Below are 19,127 nucleotides of genomic sequence, written 5' to 3'. Positions count from 1 at the left end.
TGTCCCCATAGAAATCCCCTTTGGAATCAGGGCTCCTGGAGGTCTGCTGCTGTTCATGCCTTCGGATGGTAGTGAACCTGGTGTAGGAAGCTGGGCATGTGCCTTTGCATCTGTTGATTTTATGCTTCTGAGGCCCATTCAGGTTGCTGCTGCTGCTGCCACTGTCATTGGAGGCATTTGAGAGAAGATCTATCTCATCAGTGCAAGCTGAAAGTGTATCCATAGGGATGACATCACTGACATCCGAAGCCGTGTCCTCCACATTGCTGCAGGAGCGAGAGGATTTATCTGCAAAGCTGGGAACATCCTTCTCTTCTTGGTGTGCTTTTGACAAATCCAGAAGAATCTCTGCAGAGTATGCAGCACTCAGGCAAGTTTTAGACTGAAGAGAAGTGGTGGGTTTGGTTTGCCCAATGGAGAAGTCAAGCGAGGGCATTGATCGGGATCTCTCAATCAGCTGCTCAAAGGCGCTGATACGGGAGGAAACGGTGTCTTTGGGGATCTGCTCTGAATCCTCTCGACTAAGGCTGTGCTCCATCCTGTCCTTGGCTTCATTCTCAAACTGAGATGCAATATCCTTCACGCTGCAGGAGGAGACTGTGTCCAAATGGATCCTGGACCGGTTGATCTGGTGCATGTCTTTATAGAGTGTTGTAAACTCCATCCCACTCTTTCTGGAGGCAGCGAACAGGTAGCCTTTCCTAGAGCTGGTGCCATACTCCTGCAGGCTCATGGTACTGCCAGATTTGATGGCATACTCTTGCTTAGACTTCATCAGGATGTTTTCTATGCTTTCCCCTATGTCTACCATGAAAGCCTTTTTATTATCAAACAAGGCAGTGGAGCTACGAAGGTTTTCGCAGCTTTGAGCTTTCTCATGAGACAGCAAGATACCCGTCTTGTCCTGCACAAGAACAGCTGGAGCTGCTAGTTTGGGTTTGAATTTGGAAGGGAGGATTTCAGTAATGCAGGCTTTGGCAGCTGATAAGGGCTTCTTATGTTTACATGCGTGACCTAACATACCGGTATGACTAGTGTTAAAGGTTCGGCTATTAACTGAAGAGGGTGCAGTCATATGAGCATTCCCACCTTTACGATCCACTGGTAAGCATGCAGAATAAAATAAATACAACCTGTTAGCTTAAGTGCTAGAAAGCTATTGAGAAAGGAGAAAGAACATGCTTGGATTTCATAAAATGCACCTTAAAGAAACAGAATTCCAAAACATAAAGAAAAGCAGGAAGAAACTGCAAAACAAGCCACGCTTACAGGAGTAGGTGAGTGCTGCTAATGTTTCTAAAATGAGAGGCTTGGCCAGAAGCAGATCTGCAGCACTTTTAAGGTACCCTCCTAAAAAGTGCTAAGCATCATAAGCTTCCAGGGAAGCTTTGGCACCATGGAAAAGGAGAGCTGAACTCTGGGCAGGATCAGGGTGTCAGCAAGAATGCAGAGACACTAACATTGCAAAAATGGCTTAATACCAAGCCTGTAATCACACCTACTATGGTCTCACCATAGTGCTTGCCAAACAGTTTATTCCTGGAGGGAGAAAACAGTTGGAGGCTGACAGTGCTAGCACAAGCACACCACATCAGCTGACCTTGCCCAAGAGATGCCTGCTTAGAGATTCCCCATACTAGGAATAAGCTGAGTGTCCTTCAGACAATGTGGTTGGCCACAGTTGCTTTAAAATTCAAGGAGTCAAATCAGGACTTTTTTTTTTTTTTTTTTTTTTTTAAATAGAATTCAGTCTGGTTTCAGCTTAGACTGCAGTTTTTAGGGCTGTTTCCAATTTGAGTTCAAATTCAAATGTCAAAATAACCATTCAGATTGAATTGCAGTTTGGGGAAGTTTTTGAACAGATTTTTTATTTCAGATCCAGTTTGATTCCCTGCCCTACAGGCCTAAAATGCTGAAAAACAGCTGGAAGATGGAGACAGAGAGACCTTTTTGGTATGATGTACTATTTTTAGGGAGAGCAGTTCAGAAACCCAGCACATTCCTTCTCCAGTCCTCTCCCCATCTCAAGCCATTTTTAGGTTGAAGTTGGCTCTGAGATACACTCCCCAGTACAATTCCCTGATGGGAGTCATGCTCTTCCTTGTCTCTTTTTAAGAGTGCAACAGTGGGAGGAAAGAGGAGGAGATTGGTCTCTTCTGGCTCACATTCCTGGAGCCTGCAGGGCTGGTTCAGCCAGCAATTGCTGGTTCAGTGTCAGCAGGTTCAGTGTCAGTGCATTCTCTGCACACCTCTGGCAGGCAGGAGGGTGTGGAGCACAGGGCACCAGCTACACCAGGGTAGCCTGGCCAGCAGACTGGTGTGGCCTGCTGAGATACTGCTGTGGGAAGAACAGAAAAGGCAGGGAAGGGCTCTAGAATGGCAAGGAAGTGGGAGCAGATGGATAGCAAGGCCAGCCTAAGCAGCCTTGAGGAAGACCATGAGGGTGTGGGCTGTGGCTTGAGGTGCTGAATGGAGGGAGCTGGTCTCTTTAGAGAAGAGGAACCTGGATCACTTAAAGGCATCATTAAAAATATTGGCCATTGTGGTCTGAGAGAAAAAAGGAGGGAACACTGGGGGCGGCAAAGAGGAAGGACAGCATAAATCTCAACTGGCTTGAATAGAACTCTAAATCTTGCAACAGTTTGCCCATATCACCTGGCTTTTGACACTGTGCAGAACAGAGAAGAGGTTAGTGTTCTAACCACCCACCTTTTGTGGAAGCAGAGCTCGAAGGTCGCTTGAGACCACTCAGCCCCTGGAATGGGATATCTCCACCTTCCAGCACACTCTTGTAAATCTGCCTTTCATTCTCCAAGGCAGCAGGGTCCCCCAGAGCTAGCTCTGACTCCCTCTTCACTGCATGGTAGTTGGGTGAATAAGTGGAGCTGGAATACGCACACACACAAAAAAAAAACAAAAACAAAACACCAGGAGGTCACACCTGTTTGCTGAGAGCTTCATGTAAAGTAAGAGAAAACCACACTTGTGGTGCAGAACAGACTCTGTATGAAGAACTGGTGCTGATGGCACTCCTCTATTTTACAGATGAGACAACAGTCCCAGAGCTGATATTTCTTTGCAGACACAATGAAATTCATTGGCTAACTGGAAGTACACCAAACCTTCCAGCTTCCAGTTCTCTCTCCTTAAACACTAGCTATGCCTGTCCCATGCTTACAAAGCACTGCTGCTCAGGAGGTCATCTCACCCAGCTCAGCCTCCCAGTCAACACTACAGCTCAAGATTCCCTGAGCAGTTTCTGAAGCCCATTGGTGAGGGACTGTGCAGAGAAGCAATAGTAAAGCCTATAGATTCTGTACTATTTTAATTGCCTGAGAAATTCCCAAATGCACACAGTTCTGTTCAGCTTTGCCAGAGGCTTCTACTACAGGGAATAAAAATTCCTGGACTCTAGGTCTACCACGCATATATAAACAGAATGCTAAAATTAGTACAATTTTAATTTCTTAGGTTTTCAAAGACTGGAAATTTATTGCAAATCCATTTTCTAGTCATGAACCTAAGCATAAGTATGCTCAGACATCTGATTTCTAGATTTCCCTGTTTTCTCTCTAAAAGAATAACTGACAATGCCGTGGTATAAATGGCCTTTCCAGGTGCAAAAAAATTACTAAGCAGTCAGGCAGACTGTTTTCCTAAAAGCTAAGCTAATCTGATACTAGTTCTTGTGCTCAACCAGGCTCTTCAGAATAAAATGGAGTCTTACACAAAGCTATTCTGAGGCCAAAGCATGACTGCTGCAAAATTTGAAAAAATAAAAATATACAGATTTTCCAATTAATAGAAATATTTGACATTCTGATGTCCAAGAGTGATTCAAATTTATGAGAATTTGGAAATGTTTGTGGTTATATCTGTTTGCAGTGGACAAATTTGTACATGTATCTGTTTATTTTGGATAGATGTTGTACTTCTGGGGTAAAGAGAAAGCTTTAAACACATCAGAGGACTGGCTATAGAGGTGGAATTAGACAATGTCTGGATCACAAAGATGACTTTAGTTTCCAGACAAGGAAAGCCAGGTCACATGCAGTCCCACAGATTACTTTCGGGAGGAAAAGCTCATGAAAAGCACCACGAAAGAGAAAGGGAATACTGTCAGTTTTTCAACCCAGAAAATGCTCATACAGACCCATAGCTACAAAGCTATTGTTTATCAGGGTTATCTCTTTGATAGAGAGTGCATCTCTTTGTCAGGCACCTGAGGAAACCCAGCCAGTTGCTGCAGGGAATAAGGACTGCCCTGAGATTAATTGTTATCCTAGTTATTAAAAAGCAAAGGGTTAAAACAATCCTCTTTTGGGACTAAACCTGGGAGACACAGAGGAGGAATTTGGCAGAATCTCTTTACTAGCTGCTCCCTTATTCAGGCCAACAGGCAGTACTGTATTAGAGCCAAAGCAGCCTGCAACATCAGGTGAAAGAAGGGAGAGCAACATTGCAAAAAAACCTCCAAAACAATAAACTCCAGCTATCTTTCCTCTCTGCTCTCTAACAGCAGGGCAGAGAAGAATGTGCAACCCCACTGGGCCTCACTCTTGTGTCCCATTCCCAGCACACTCAGCTTGTTTCCTCTCCACTGGCATTCCTGAATGCTTTGTGTGGCACAGATAGTGCTGCCATGAGCAGAAGCCTTACCAGTTGCTTGCAAACATAAGATATTTATGCTAATCTCTGAGATTTCCATTTATTTTATTGCTTTCTTCCTACCAAAACAAAACAGTTGCAGTGGTTGTGTGTGTTTCCCAGCAGAATGAACACAGAAAGAAGGAAACTGTTGAAAGAAGTACAGGAGACCTCTAAGGCCCCCAGAGGGGCAGTGAACACACATGGTATTAATGGACATCTGTAGGAGAACCTGCCTTTTTTAACAAACCATCCTCATAGAGGGGATCACTGTGTCTATGGCCATCGAGTATTCAGTACAATTACAAAGAGCAGCAGGCTCACAGTAGGGGCTGCCTCTGTGGCTCAAATAACTCAGGATGGCTCAAGTAACTCAACACAGCTCAGCATCTTGCTCTGGATTTTGTGTGTGTGTGTGCTCCTCTTCTAAAACAAACCAACTCCATGTACAACTCATTTACACAGGACATACTGTTCATTACATATTCTGCTGAAAAAGCAGTGTTCAATAGATCTTTGAGAAATATTGTTACTCCTACCACTATTCCCTTCCTGTAGGCTGGAAAATTACTGCCTTTCATCAACTGCATTAATCTGATCTGGTGCATGTTACAGGGAACACCTAGCAGCAGCCAATCTATCACACATGTGTAACAAACCATTTTTGTGTATTCCACACAATAACGTTACTTGCATGAAGATACAGTCAATTTGCAAAATTCATCAGATGAAGTTAAAGGTCTGCTGTTTTTTTAAAGCCACTGCCTAGCACAATCAGCAAATCTGATTTAGACAATGCAATCACTCATGTAATCACTTCAAAACTCATTCTGGATCAAAAAACAGACAATGTAGGACTCACCTAAAGCACACTTATAATTCTCATGGTACATGCATTTGTCTATATCCATCCCCCAAAAAGCCAAAGCATTTCCAACACCAACACCCTGTCCTACATGACCTCAGATTGTAAAAGAGACATCAACAAGCAATTGAAAAACTTACTAGGAAGAATGGTCTGTTGAAGTTTCCAGAGGAGCAACACCTGCTGTATTCTGCAAAAGTCCAAACAAAGGAGTCATTGATATGCACTTACATGTGAGGAGAAAGAAAAAGGCTTGCTTAAGTAATTTTCCATCTATTGCTTCAATATTAGCCTATAGGAGACATTGAGGTTTAAAGCTAAATGCAATTAAAGCTGTCAATGTCTTTGCAGAAAAGCAACAATTTTCGTGAGTTCCTTCAGGGCAGTGACAGGTTTTTAGCAGAGCCGATGCCTTTTCGCAGTGCCTATTCTTTTGTCTGCAAATGAGTCATTGTGAATAAAGCCAAAAGCAAGAAGAGATAACCAGCTGGGCCAGGACCAGGAGACACATGCTCATAATTATTTCCCCAAGCTTTCCCCCAACCGGTCACTGCCCGCCTTTGCTTTAAAGGTGTATTACATTTCTGCAGCACAATACATTCCTCAGCGTTCAAAAAATATCAAAGCTCTAAAAAGAAAAGCGACGTTTCAGTTCAGTTTCCTTACTTAAGAGAAGCAATGCCAGCTGCACAGGTTCAATAGCAAAAGCCAGTTCTTAGCCACTTGCTTTAAATCCATCTAATGCTTCTTAGACATGTTATTTAAAAATTGAAGGCAATTTTAGAAGCAATTCTCTATTTGGTGTCACCTCATCTATGTGAGGATTTCTATCTAGGACGAAAAAGCAAATCTTGGGTTTGAAAAAACAGCTTTTCCAAGTCCTGGTGAAATGCCGCAGCTTCAAAAAAAGTCAGCAACAGGAAAAAAAAAAAAAAAAAGAAAAAAAAAGAAAAAAAAAGAAAAAATGGCGTGCTACCAATTAATCTATCATTTCATGGTTTGAGTCCTGCACACCCTCTAAGCAGCAGCAGCAGCTGACCTGCCCTAGAAAGCCATGGCAAGGTGCAGCATGAGGAAAATTGTGTAAAATATCTCAGGAATATCCAAAATCTTGGGTAGGAGTGAGCTACAAGCAGAGAGCGGGGCTTGTATGAAGGGAGAGTAGATGGCAACACGCTTGAAAGGCACGAGATGATGACGTGACACGCCAACCAAGAATTTTAAGCTGATTGCTGCTGCTGCCTATTCATGTGAAAAATAGGGTGTTTTTTACAGACACTGAACTCTAAACCTGAAACAGGGACTGGGATGGGGGTGGGGGCAGCTGACTGCAAACGTGGTGGTGGGGTGAGAGAGGAAATCACTGTATCTGAAATGGATTTCAAGCTGGATTCTCAGCATCACATTCTATTATTTCTGACAGCAACACAGCAAGCCATGCAGTCAGAACGCTCAGAACCATTATTTATCCCAACCTCATTTAATAATCATCCAGCAGTGAATAGATTAGAGCACAGAGTTTGGAAACGGGGATTGGCAGCATGAAAAGAATAGGAAATACCTTCTGTGGCTTTTTATGTGGTGCTTTATAAAGCTTCTCCATTTTTTCTAAATCTGCCTCTAACTCAGTCTGGTAGAGGTAGAGGTCTTTTTCTAGATCACTCTGGTTAAAGAAGGAGAAGAAGAATGGGAAAACAATGCTTAGGGTTAGGGGAAACCAAAGGAAGGTTAATTTTGAAAACAAAAAAAAAAAGAGAGCCTTTTTAATTGAAAAAAGAGGAAGGTGGCATGGAATACATAGAAAATCACTAGCAATTAATCATGTTTCAATCATCATAAAGAAAATCGTTTTAGGCAATTAACATTAAAATCAAGAGATGCACAGGCCTGCTAGAATCTATTTCTACAAACCATAAAGTTATAAAACCCACCTGTAAAGAAAAACAAAAAGATACTGTAATAATATGCAATATGCTGTTAGTATAATTATCATTGCAAGTCAAGATAGCAAAACAACCACTCTAAATTATGGCTGATTATGATTTAAGAATTGTTTATTAAATCAACTTACTAGCTACTTAATTGTTAGGCTAATGAGCTCAAGCCCAATTAAAAAAAAAATCACTCACAAGCACACAAAACCCAAGCAATGCTACAAGAAAAAAAAAGAAAACCACATACACACATATATACGCGCTAGATGCTGTAGTGCAACGTACGTGAGACACAATTACCTTTCTATCCTCTCTAGTAAGGATAGAGCAATCTCCAGGAGTATAATCCCAAATCTTTTTTGGAGGCTGATGGAAAGCAGAGGAAGGAAATGAGGAAATGAAGATAAGGAAAGACATCACAGAGAATATGGAAATTGGATTAGAACAGAGGGGAAATACAATAGGGAATTTGCATCAACACTGAAAAGAAATTATAAAATAACAACAAACCACAACAGAGAAAGAGAGAGAGAAAAAGGGATAAATCTGCTATAGCATAAATATCAAGAAATTATGGGGGGCAAAAGGGAACATACATGCAATGTGGAAGGGGCTGTTCTCATAATGTCTTCGGAAATTTTTCTGCAAGGTACTCTAAGGAATTTTGGACTTTCTAGAGGGTGCCCATAGCTGTTGGTTAAAGCATTCTTAACAAAAAAAGAAAACAAAATGGGAGAGAAAACCACACAGTCATAAAAAGCATTTGTTTTGCTCATTCTTCTTTTCAAAAGGAAAGGGCAAACCAAGGGCCTTTGATAAAGAAAAGGGAAAATCTTTCTCACTTCCATCAGCGTATGAATACATACCATGTGAACAAATGGCTGATTTTCCCAGGGTGGCATTGTGGGGCAATGAGAATGCAGAGTTGTTATTGTTTATTTCACTGATTTGGGTGTTCATTTGTGGGGATTTTTGGTGGGCAGAGTGGGACACAAGAAAGTTTGGGAACTAGCTATTTAAAATTCATCCTACAGCTGAAAGTGCCGATTTCAAAATGTATTTTTTTTTTCCAGTTTGGATGAACATGTAAGTATCAGGCAGGATTGTTCAGAGTAAAAGACTGGACTGGACTCCTATGACTGGAGTGAGCAAAGCTACAAAAAGCATGTTCTTTGGGCCATAGCAATGAAGCTCAGAAAAGGCTTTGCCAGCTGTAAATTCTGAGATGGCATCCTGAATTCAAGTGCCTGACATAGACATCCTATTTATGGAGCTGCACATTCAGGAGCTGGCATAGATCTTGGGGAGCATGGCTGCATGGGCCTGTAACCAAAGCAAGTTCAAGGCAAGCCTTATAAGAGAGCAGCACTTAACAAAAGTGCCCTGAGCAAGGTGGGGAACTTGTCATCAGAACAGATGGTTTGCTGAACACGAGACAGATTGCCCTGAGATACCCTCTTCTGGAATAAGGCCAAGGCTGCATGACTAAAAGCACAAATCCCACTTCTAAAGAACAGGTACACCCCTAGATATAGAAAGGACCGAGGGCATAAATGCTCTTCTTCCTTTGACACATTTTCCATTAACTCACACTAACTTGAAGGACCACAGAGATGACAAACCTTAACTCATTGCAAAAGTAGATGGCTATTAATTACCTGGCAGCAGAGATAAACAGGTTTCCTCGCACTGTGGAAACCTTAAACCATGACAAGTTGTGAGGAGTTAAATCCTTATATTGACAACACTTAAAAGCCTCAGCAACATGAGATTTATCTTTTACTGCCTAAACATCTCAAACACTGCTGAAACTTCTCTAGCTTAGGATGGAAGAGCCATAGCTCTAAAACAGTTTTCTATGAAAGACTGGATCACTCAACCACTGCACATGCTTGCTTTTCAGGAAAAATTACACTACTTTTATGATGTGATCAGACTGACAACACCAGGCAGCTTCATTTTGTGCAGAGGAACTTTGTCACTTCTGCCAGAACAAAGACTAGATTTAAAGGAAACCTACTCTCTAGTGTCCATCTGCAGTTGCCTTTGAAGACAGTACTGAACCTTAAAACATACTTCATGTGTACACACACATGGAATCTCAGCAGCACTCAAAAATTGTGTGCATGGGCATTTGACTACTGACCTCAAGGGGAAAGCAGAAATGACAAACCACCACTATGTCTGAATACATGTGAGAGGCTGATACTGACCCTCTGGTGCAGTAAAAGTAGCTTACTAAACAGTATTTAATAACCAATAGTGCTTCATCAGTAAGAACCAGGCCATAAAATGCTTTAAAGACACATTTTTTCCCAGTAGCCATGACCACTGATGTGCTCCCTCCATCTAAATGTTCTTTGTCCTATTGAATAATTAAGCTTTAGTTCATTTTTTCCAGAGGGGAAATCAAGGCTTTTTTTTTTTTTTTTTTTTTTTTTTCACACATAGCAACACAGCTCCATTTGAAAAGAAAGAGCACTGTTCTCAGACTCCTTTGGTTTCAGGGAAGGGCAAGGGCTTTTCCACACAGGCTAATGCCCCCCATTTTATGCAATGGGCAGCTACATGCATAAGGAAACAAGCAGGAAACAAGGTCGTGATCTGTTTAGGGAGAGCTGGAAATTACTAACCTACAGTTTACAAGCCAGGGACAGGAATAAATAATTCTCCTTGACTCAAAGCTACCTATCAGCCATCCTAGATCTTGTTAGGCAGAAGGAGAATAAGGACTTTTAAGAATGGTAGCAGGGTGTTATTTCTAAGATTAACAGCAAAAAGCAGTTTGAACTATGGCACGTGAAAAATATTACCTTGTTGATACATAGTGCTGGAAGGTGGGGAATGTTTGTAAATGGCTTCAAAACACTAAAAGTGGCCACAGAACAGCTGCTTTATGTTAGTACCAGGATGATATTATGTACAATCACATCTTTAAATGAGTAAGGCAGCTGTTTCAGATTTAGGGCCTAGGAAAGAGATGTGATAATCATAAAAAATAATAAATTAAAAAAAAGGCAGGTTGACTTCATTGGTCATTGCAACTATCAAACTTACCGGTTTCCCAAACTCCAATTCCGAAAAGAATTTATACCAAGGTTCATTCTTTAAATCTATCTCTTCTGGGCTTATATCCCGAGTCTAAAGGAATTGGTGATAGGGGAATGGAAGAAAGAGAAGGATAACATTATGCAAAGAATACACGGAAAGGGACTGTTAGAGATGCAGATCCCATGGCTTCCATTCTAAAATGTAGATATTTAGCCTTATAATTTGGAATTTCTACAGCATATTTCTCATAAAGGCCATAAACTGCTTTGCAAACATCAGTTAAGCCCAATAGCATCATTGTGAGCAACATGAATATGAATGAATTGCATTTTACAGGTCAGGAGACCCACAGAGAGAGGGAGAGATTATGCAGCTTACTCAGAGTCACAGGGACACTCAATGGAAGAGCTGAGAGTCAAGAAGTCCCTCAGTTGTACTGTCAGACACTTTTATCAAGTCCAAAGCTGCATGTACTTCATTTTTTTTAAAATCTTCATTTGGTTAAAGAGACTCAGTAAGGCCTGAATCAAATACTGCATCTTTAACAGCACATGAACACGTGAGAAACCCTATTTTATACGCTGCAAACAGAGTGGAAGGTGATTTTCTAAATTATACGAGACACATGTCAGAGAGAGGCATCCTCAAAGATCTCTAGAAGGATGGACAGAGAGACAATATTACATGTTTCTTCACAAATAAATGTTAGAGTATCAGACAAAACTACAATGAAGGAAAATCAGACAGGACAGAAAACAGTACAGCTGAAAAGTAAATTCCCTTTCATTCAGACCATCTGTCTTAATGAAACAAAAAAAAATTGAAATAGTTGTGGCTGTTTGAAAACATTGCTGGTGAGGTAAGAGAACAAAAGTCCATTGCTAAAGCTTCTGAGGTACCACTCCACAAAAGATACCTAGCTAATTCTTGCATTTCAGTATACCTAGTCTAAGATAGAGTGGATCTCAGTGCATTAAAAATATAAATACATTATGTCTGCTGTGCCAGTAGGATCCAAAGTGCTCCATCAAAGGAAGAAGGAGCCACACAGACGCACAGTATCCTCTGGAAATCATTTTGTGATGGGGTTACTAAGGCAGTTGACAACAGTGCTGGACTTGGATGTCCCAGATTCTGCCATAGCCATTAGCATCACCAAAAAAAAGCTCCAGGAAAAGAGCTCAGGATTGATCCTGAATGGGAGGCAATGCAGGATAAACACTTACATCATACTTGAGGTCTGATGGCCTGGAGAATGATTTGGCTATTTCTTAAAGGCACAAAGGAATCAATACCTCTATTTTTTATTTACTGCACTCCAACTAAAAGCACTCATCTCATATAACTGCATTTACATTAAAACAAGGCCCCCTGATGTCAATAGGAAGCTATTCATTGCTCTGAAATGATTTTGGATTGGGATTCTGATAGTCACAGCTGTGGTTCTGATTACCAGAAGATATTCAGAAATCTCCTGCACCTCCCTGAAAGCTGCAGTCACTAACCACTATAGTACTGTTATAATTAATGAGACTGAGGGAGACAGTGAAGCTACCATTCCAAGGCCTTCCTTCTTCTCTGGTCTGTGGCTTCAAATTAAAGCTCATAAAATAACACTGGAAGTAACACAGCTATTACTTTCATCTTGGTTTTGATGAGCTCTGTACATACAGTTTTTTTCAATTATGATGATGGTTCTGCTTGTGGCTTTTAGACACTGATTCCACAGTTCAGTTCAGTACCTGATGAAGTCTGAACATGTAAACAGTGCCACTGGTGATGACAGACCTTTTGCAAATGCTTAAGTACACAGATGAAGCTGGCCTTTTGCCACAAGTTTTAATCTTGTCTGTTTACCGTGAGACAAAATTGATGTTTAAGTCAGCAGAAATCTGGCTCCAGGACGGACTGCAGGAATGGAGGTGTCATACCATGTTCAAACCACTCCTCACTGGCACTTCTCTAATGGGTTGAGCCAACACCCAGTGGTATCAAGAGGGAGTCATCCACTGCCCATTGCAATAGGCACTGGGATCACACTCCCATCAGGAGCAACTTTGTTGAAGACAATGAAGGGTGTGAAAAGAAGTTGGTTGCAGGATCTTCAAAAAGTGATGGACCTTGATTACACTTGGAAGGAAAAAAGAAAACCCACCAAAATACTAAGGAGAAGCATCAGGTCCCACATCAGACTTGATTCTTACATTTCTATTGATTTAAATTGCTATTCACTCTTGTATAAAATCCTTGGCAGGTTTATCAGGAGCATTCCCTTATTTATTCCATGCATGGATCAATGTCTGAGCTGTTGTGGTACAAAGTCCAGTTTACATTTGGAAACTCACATGCAATTAGCACTTCTAATTGAATCCTTCAAATGCCTTTATAGAACAATTACATCTTTATGCACTATCTTTGTACACTACTAACATCATTCAGTATTTCCTAGCAGTTACAGTGTCACATTTGCACCATGGAAGGACATCTTCAGTGATCTGTGGTGATTTACACAGGACTGGCTGACAAGGTTAGCATCACCTCTCTGTCTGTCCTTTGTCAAGTATTTTCAGCCAAGGCTGAAGAAAGAGACTTTTGTTTGTACCTAGCTGTCACAATTCACAGCATTGCATACTAACTCAGACTGAAATTGGTAACAGCTCATTTAATATGCCAAGTTACATTCCACCATAGCTGGAGAGCTCACATTTAGTCCTGCCACCTCTGCCACAGAAGTAGTGAGATCCAGCTGAGGAAAAAAGCACCCCAGGGAAGATGGCCATATCCTAATGCACCTCAGAGGCATCCACTGAGACACACTAAAGGCACTCTAAAAATTATTTCAGTGTTTAAAGCATCAGAGAAACATAGAAACTGAACTGCCTTCTCTGTTGCATAATGCCTTCAACCCTCCTGCATCAGCTAATGCTGTGCCCTAGAAAAAGTACAGCTGGCAAAACAGCTGCTGAACAGGTCACAGTGTCAAACATGGATTAAAAACTAGGGTTAGTGATCCATACTTAACATGGAAAACAACACGTCCAAAAGGAAAGAAGCCTCTCAATCCCCCTGGATCTTGCTTTAGAGAGAACAAAAATGTTAGGAAGTTATGCAGAACAGTTTTCAAAAAAACATCACACGAGCACTGCAATATAAGCATAAGGAATCCTATCCAAATCCTATCCACAAGCATTTAGAGAGTATTTCATAATTGCAGGATAAAGCCACAAACTAGGATAAATCAAACATTACCATCTTTTCGTTGTTCAGAACAGAGGACTTCCCTGGCTGATAGTCATAAATGCTCCTGGGTTCTGCACGGTATTTTCTGGTGTCCACCTTCTTGTCTGGAGGCTCCCAGTCAGTCCTGGGGAAAGAAAAATCAATTAACCCAAAATACTGTGGTTTTTGTGGAGGCAAACACTACATTCTGACAGATGCTTTACCCCATTAATTATGGTTTAATCAGGGTACTTTTTTGACCTAGAAAAGGAGACTGCTACAAGAGGAACAGTTCAGACAGGGCTCTGGACATGCATTTGTTTATCTATTGCAGGCAGAGTTGGATACAGCTGAGCTGCTGAAACAATCGGAGCAGAGGGGGGTTATTCTAAGAATTTTCAGTAAACTTCCAGACTTTTAAATCTTTCCCCATTGGAAACAGCTTAATGGGCTTCAACTAAGATGACAAATATAAACATATCCAAGCTTTGAGCAGAACCCAGATTAAATTCCCTTTGCTAAACTTTTGCCTTTTAGCCACATCAGATTACCTGACTACTACTGCTCTGGATTCTGAGGGCACTCTGGATTCCAAGAGGAGATTTTTTTCTTGAGACATGAATGAATTATCTCAGGGTGCCCTATTTTAATATGGCTAAGAACAGTCCACTGACTACCCAAACCACTATAATTTTGTGCAGTGCCTATAATGACACAGTTCAAGCAACAACAGTCACAAAGCATTCAGGGTTCATACCCTACAAGGTCCTGCTGGTCTGAAAGTTGATATAATCAAACACCTAATGCAGAATAACAAATGCTCTTCAAAAGGCTGAGAAAGCAGCCCTTTTAAGATGATAAAGTAATTCTCATTTTGCTCTTGGCACATTGTCTTTGATGGGCAATGTGTATGTGGATTCATCTCACCCAGAAGTCACCAAATAAAAGTGAGGCATTTCTGCAGAACTGCTGCTCCAGGTTTTCTCTCCCTTACCCTTCTGATCTGATTAGGACAGAAACAAACCACTGAGCTGCCTAAACTCTCTCCACTGGCTGAGGAGAGACAGAGACAACCAATTTATTATTTTTTTTCTTTCTAAAGTAAGGCAAGATGACAGCCAAAATGATTGGCATACAAACACTGTAAAAATTTCAACAAAGATGATCTTTCCTGTCCAGACTAACTTGATTGCTTAAGACTCCAACCATAGAGAAAATTCTGGTGAAGCACTAGTTTACCACCAGATAATAGGATGCATTAATTATGGTAATCCTTTCACTTGCAAGAGTTTTCTCAGAGGGCAAATACACTATGCTTTCAATTCCTGCATAAGGAAGACCCTTTCTATCAGTAAACTTCATCTCTGATCCAGTGACCTGAGATACTCACTAAAGCAGCAATGTCAAATTACAGCTTTGCTCATTTGAGGCAGCAAGTGAGAAACACTAAGAGCATGTAGAAGGTGGAAAAGGAGGGAGGAACAGCTCAAGAGGGTAATATTCAGCAGGATATAAAATATTCTTCACTCATTCTGCTTTCCCTTCATTTGGTAAATGCATTCCTTATTTAAAACACATGGTAATAAACAAAGCAAAAAACCAGAAGGGAAGTCATCCTAAAGACCAGAAATGACACTGCTGACTAGAACCTACTTGCAAGAAAGTTCATATGGGCAAGACTCCTCAGAGATGGAAAATGCAACTAAGTTTTTACCAAGAGTCAACATAAATCCAAATTTTGCTTCTCCACAATTATCACTATTTGCTTGTATTCTGAGGTGCCTTTACAGTGTCACACTGAGCCAAGAGTTTGCACTGTGCCTGTGTGGTAGGCACTATATAAGCATGACATCTAACTCTTCACCCAGGCAGGAGACTCTGTGATGCCTGATAAAAAAAGACAGAATGGGGTCTGGGCTGTGACTATGAAGAAGTCCACTGCCACCTAGTAAAAGACTCAGAGCAAAAACTACATATCCAACTTCCAAAAAAGTTTAACTGGAGTTGTGGACCTAAGGTTTTCACTTTTATCCCCTTCCCATTGACAGCTTTCAGATACTCTTCCAGAACTGATCTATATAGAACCCAGTTCTGGTCACCTTTCTGGGCTTGATTTCAGTGATGAGGTACGGTTTGGCAGTGGCAGAGTGGCAGACCTCTTCACAACCTTCTCAGAATCAATATTGTCCATCTCACTCTTGGAGCGGGGAACTTGGGTTCTGCCTGTAGGATAAATCACATATAGGAATACTGGTGACCTGGATAGGAGGCAAATAAATATATGCTTTACATGCCTTTTCTGTCTGACAGATTAAACAAGAAACATGAATTACTTACTGTCCTCAGAATAGGAATAACGAGGAGAGCATGAATCAGAATCTTCATCTGAAAGACAAAAGCATTTTGCAAGTGAGTTGAAAAAGCCACAGAGGAGAGGCACCAGAGACCCTTTAATTTCTTCTCCTAATGCATTCACCATAATTTGAGTGATATGCCCAATACTTACCACAGGGACAGAATCCTAAAAAATAAAATTCCAATGAGGTTTAAATTGCATTTGAAAAGAATTCCTAGATTAGATAGAAATATTAATATACTACTTACACTAATCTTTCTCCAGGCTCTCACAGTACTTTAAAAAATAATCCCTTTTTATCATAAAGCTCCTCTACAGCAAGGGTTATAGATCCACTATATCAAAAGCTGAGAGATAAATAGAGGATCCAAAAGCCATAGTATATGATTAAAATAACTCATTAGGTGCTAGATACAATAATACAGCTGAGGAGTCCTGCTGACAATCACATATGATTTTTGTATTTAGCTATTAGAGAGCATCCAGAGGAGGGCAATGAAGATGGTGAAGAGCGTTGAGCTGAAGCCATGTGAGGAGTGGCTGAGGTCACTGGGTCTGCTCAGCCTGGACAAGAGGAGACTGAGGGCAGACCTCACTGCAGGTACAGCTCCTGGGAGAGGAAGAGAATGGGCAGGCACTGATCTCTGTTCTGGGGTGACAGAGACAGGACTGAGAGAATGGTCTGAAGTTGTCAGGAGAAGTTAGGCTGGATATAAGAAAAGATATTCTTCACCCAGAGGGTGTTTGGGGACTGGAACAGCTGCCCAGGGCAGCGGTGACAGCACCAGCCTGACACAGCACAAGAAGTGTTTGGACAATGCTCTCAGGCACATGGCAAGACTCCTGGGGTGTCCTGTGCAGGGACAGGAGTTGGATTTCGATGGAATCTTGTGGGTCCCTTCCAATTCAGAATATTCTGTGATTCTGTGACTGCAAAGAGAATTGTGAGCTGAAGCGTTACTAATACCTCTGCAAAGAAACCACTAAATGTGACAGAGAAGAAGACATAAAAACAAAGAAGATGAAGCTAGAATAAACTAGATTAAAAAAAAATAAAAATAATATACTGTTATGTGAATTTAGTGATGACAATCAACAGCTTAAAACAATCATCAAATTTTCTCTCAAGGAGGATATCGATCAGATGCCATAGCCAATCTCATCTGCTGGAAAAAACCAATTTGGCTAACACAGCTGACCTGAAGTTGCACTCAAGCCTTCATTAAGCTTTTCAGGAAGGCTCAGGGTAGTCTGAACTTCTAGCCTGCTTTAGTTCTCTTGGTGAACAAATTAGAAGGTTAAAGTTCCAAAAAGATGGTTATTGAGTCTTAGTATGCTTATCATAACCTTCAGGTTAAGAAGGCAAATGTTTTAAACCTTAATGACAAAAATAAAGTATTTCTATTACACTGAACTGCTGACAAAAATTACCTGTATTCTTAAATACATGTTTGGTTTACTCAGATAGAAAAATACTCGGTAAATCATAAAACTCTCAGTAGTCCCTACAAATGTCTGAAGCTACCTTCAGAGCTATTCACCTATATTAATCTTATTTAGTGCTGGTAATCAATAAAGATAATTTTATTTACTTAATTGACGAAAACTATCAATATTCATTACAGCTCATCATTCAAACAAGAAAACCACACAATAAAAAATTTACTTCAGATAATGGCTTTTTTCCCATTATCTATATTCTAGTATCTACAATAATGAGGAAAATAGGTATGTTTTGTCTCTGAGAATCTTATGAAGAAGAGTGTCTACATTTACATTTATGGGAGGACAGACTCTTTAATATATTGTCATCATGGGGTTTGCAAACTATTTTAGTCCATGTGAGTAAAATGGATTTTCAAACCTCATTATAAACAAGGAAATATTCCCTGTAAAACTCTTTTATCCATTAATAACTGAAACTGCTTCTTTCTCACCCATACCCACATATGATTCTGCCAAGAGAAAATAACTTACCCTGCAATGTGATTGGCAAGACAGGGCTCTTCAACAAACACATTTCACTAAGAAATTATCAAGTATCTTAGATACCTGTATGACATTCATTTTAACAGTGAAATACACCTTATATTTCCTTGCCTTCTTTGAGTATCTCAGCTCATACTGCAGGCTTTTCTTCTTACACAAAAACCACCAGATGTTTAATACAAACATTGAATAAAATGGTTAATTAATAGTCTCATCAGGGTTGGCTTGAGGCACAGGCTAAGTAGGCAAGTTCCTAGATTGCAGGATCTAAAGTGTCACCAATAACATCCCAATCAGGAAATGTCATACATCCAATGTGTGCAGCAGATTCCAGTGTTTCTCATATATAAATATTTTGCACAGTCACACAATTATCACTGCAACAGACACTGTTTCACCATCCCTGAAACGTGACTGTGAAGTATTCTGATTTGAATATGAAGTCTAAAGGAATCTGCTGAGCACATGAAGAGATAAAGACAGTGTTATTTCAAGTTGCAAGATGTGCTAATGAGACCAAACTCTGTCCTTGCCTAGATATGCCAAGTGCACCTAAGACCAGCCCTGAACCTATGTTACCAAATTATTTTTATTTTCAAAGACTACACAAAGGGACTGATCCAAAATCCACTGAAGCAAGCAGCCTTTTTACTAATATGATTCAGTGACATTCTGGATCTGGCCCTAATACTATGTTAATGTTAAAAACCAGAAGTAAATAATTAATGAAATTTATTGATTTGAAAGGGGAGGGTGAGAAATCTCAGTTAAACCCATCTTTACATATAAAGTCAGCAATCTAGACATGTTAAATAATCACTGCACACGCAACTGATGAGTGCATAGAACCAAGCAAACCCCAAGTTTGCAGCATTAGTCAAATACTAGTTACAAAGCCAGAGGAGCACTGCAAAGCCAAAAAGGCATCATACAGTCAAGGCAATACTTAGAGTGCAGCAAATCATTAAGAGGAAGCATAAAGCTCAGCAACTAGAAAAAACTCCAGGGAGAAAATAAATTGATAATGCAGCATTTGTGCAGAAAAAAAGATATGGACCTTTTTTAT

General features: G+C 40.5%; 1 protein-coding gene across 36 annotated transcripts in view; it reads right to left on the bottom strand.

The window, feature by feature from the left end:
- SORBS1 (sorbin and SH3 domain containing 1) overlaps window positions 1–19,127 on the bottom strand; it is a 160,319-nt gene that overhangs the window by 22,375 nt on the left and 118,817 nt on the right. For 21 of the 36 annotated variants that reach the window (XM_056495337.1, XM_056495338.1, XM_056495340.1 and 18 more), the window contains 8 exons: window positions 16,054–16,101; window positions 15,816–15,939; window positions 13,747–13,861; window positions 10,504–10,587; window positions 7,747–7,812; window positions 7,074–7,175; window positions 5,653–5,702; window positions 2,710–2,885 (listed from right to left, as the gene is read on the bottom strand). In XM_056495337.1, coding sequence (XP_056351312.1) covers window positions 2,710–2,885; window positions 5,653–5,702; window positions 7,074–7,175; window positions 7,747–7,812; window positions 10,504–10,587; window positions 13,747–13,861; window positions 15,816–15,939; window positions 16,054–16,101 — 765 coding nt within the window. The remainder of the gene's footprint in view (window positions 1–2,709; window positions 2,886–5,652; window positions 5,703–7,073; window positions 7,176–7,746; window positions 7,813–10,503; window positions 10,588–13,746; window positions 13,862–15,815; window positions 15,940–16,053; window positions 16,102–19,127) is intronic. The other 15 variants (XM_056495347.1, XM_056495354.1, XM_056495356.1 and 12 more) reach the window with 7 other exon arrangements.

Source organism: Oenanthe melanoleuca, chromosome 6, assembly GCF_029582105.1.
Source record: "Oenanthe melanoleuca isolate GR-GAL-2019-014 chromosome 6, OMel1.0, whole genome shotgun sequence".
NCBI classification, from domain to species: Eukaryota; Metazoa; Chordata; class Aves; order Passeriformes; family Muscicapidae; genus Oenanthe; species Oenanthe melanoleuca.
This window is presented reverse-complemented; position numbering and strand designations above follow the sequence as displayed.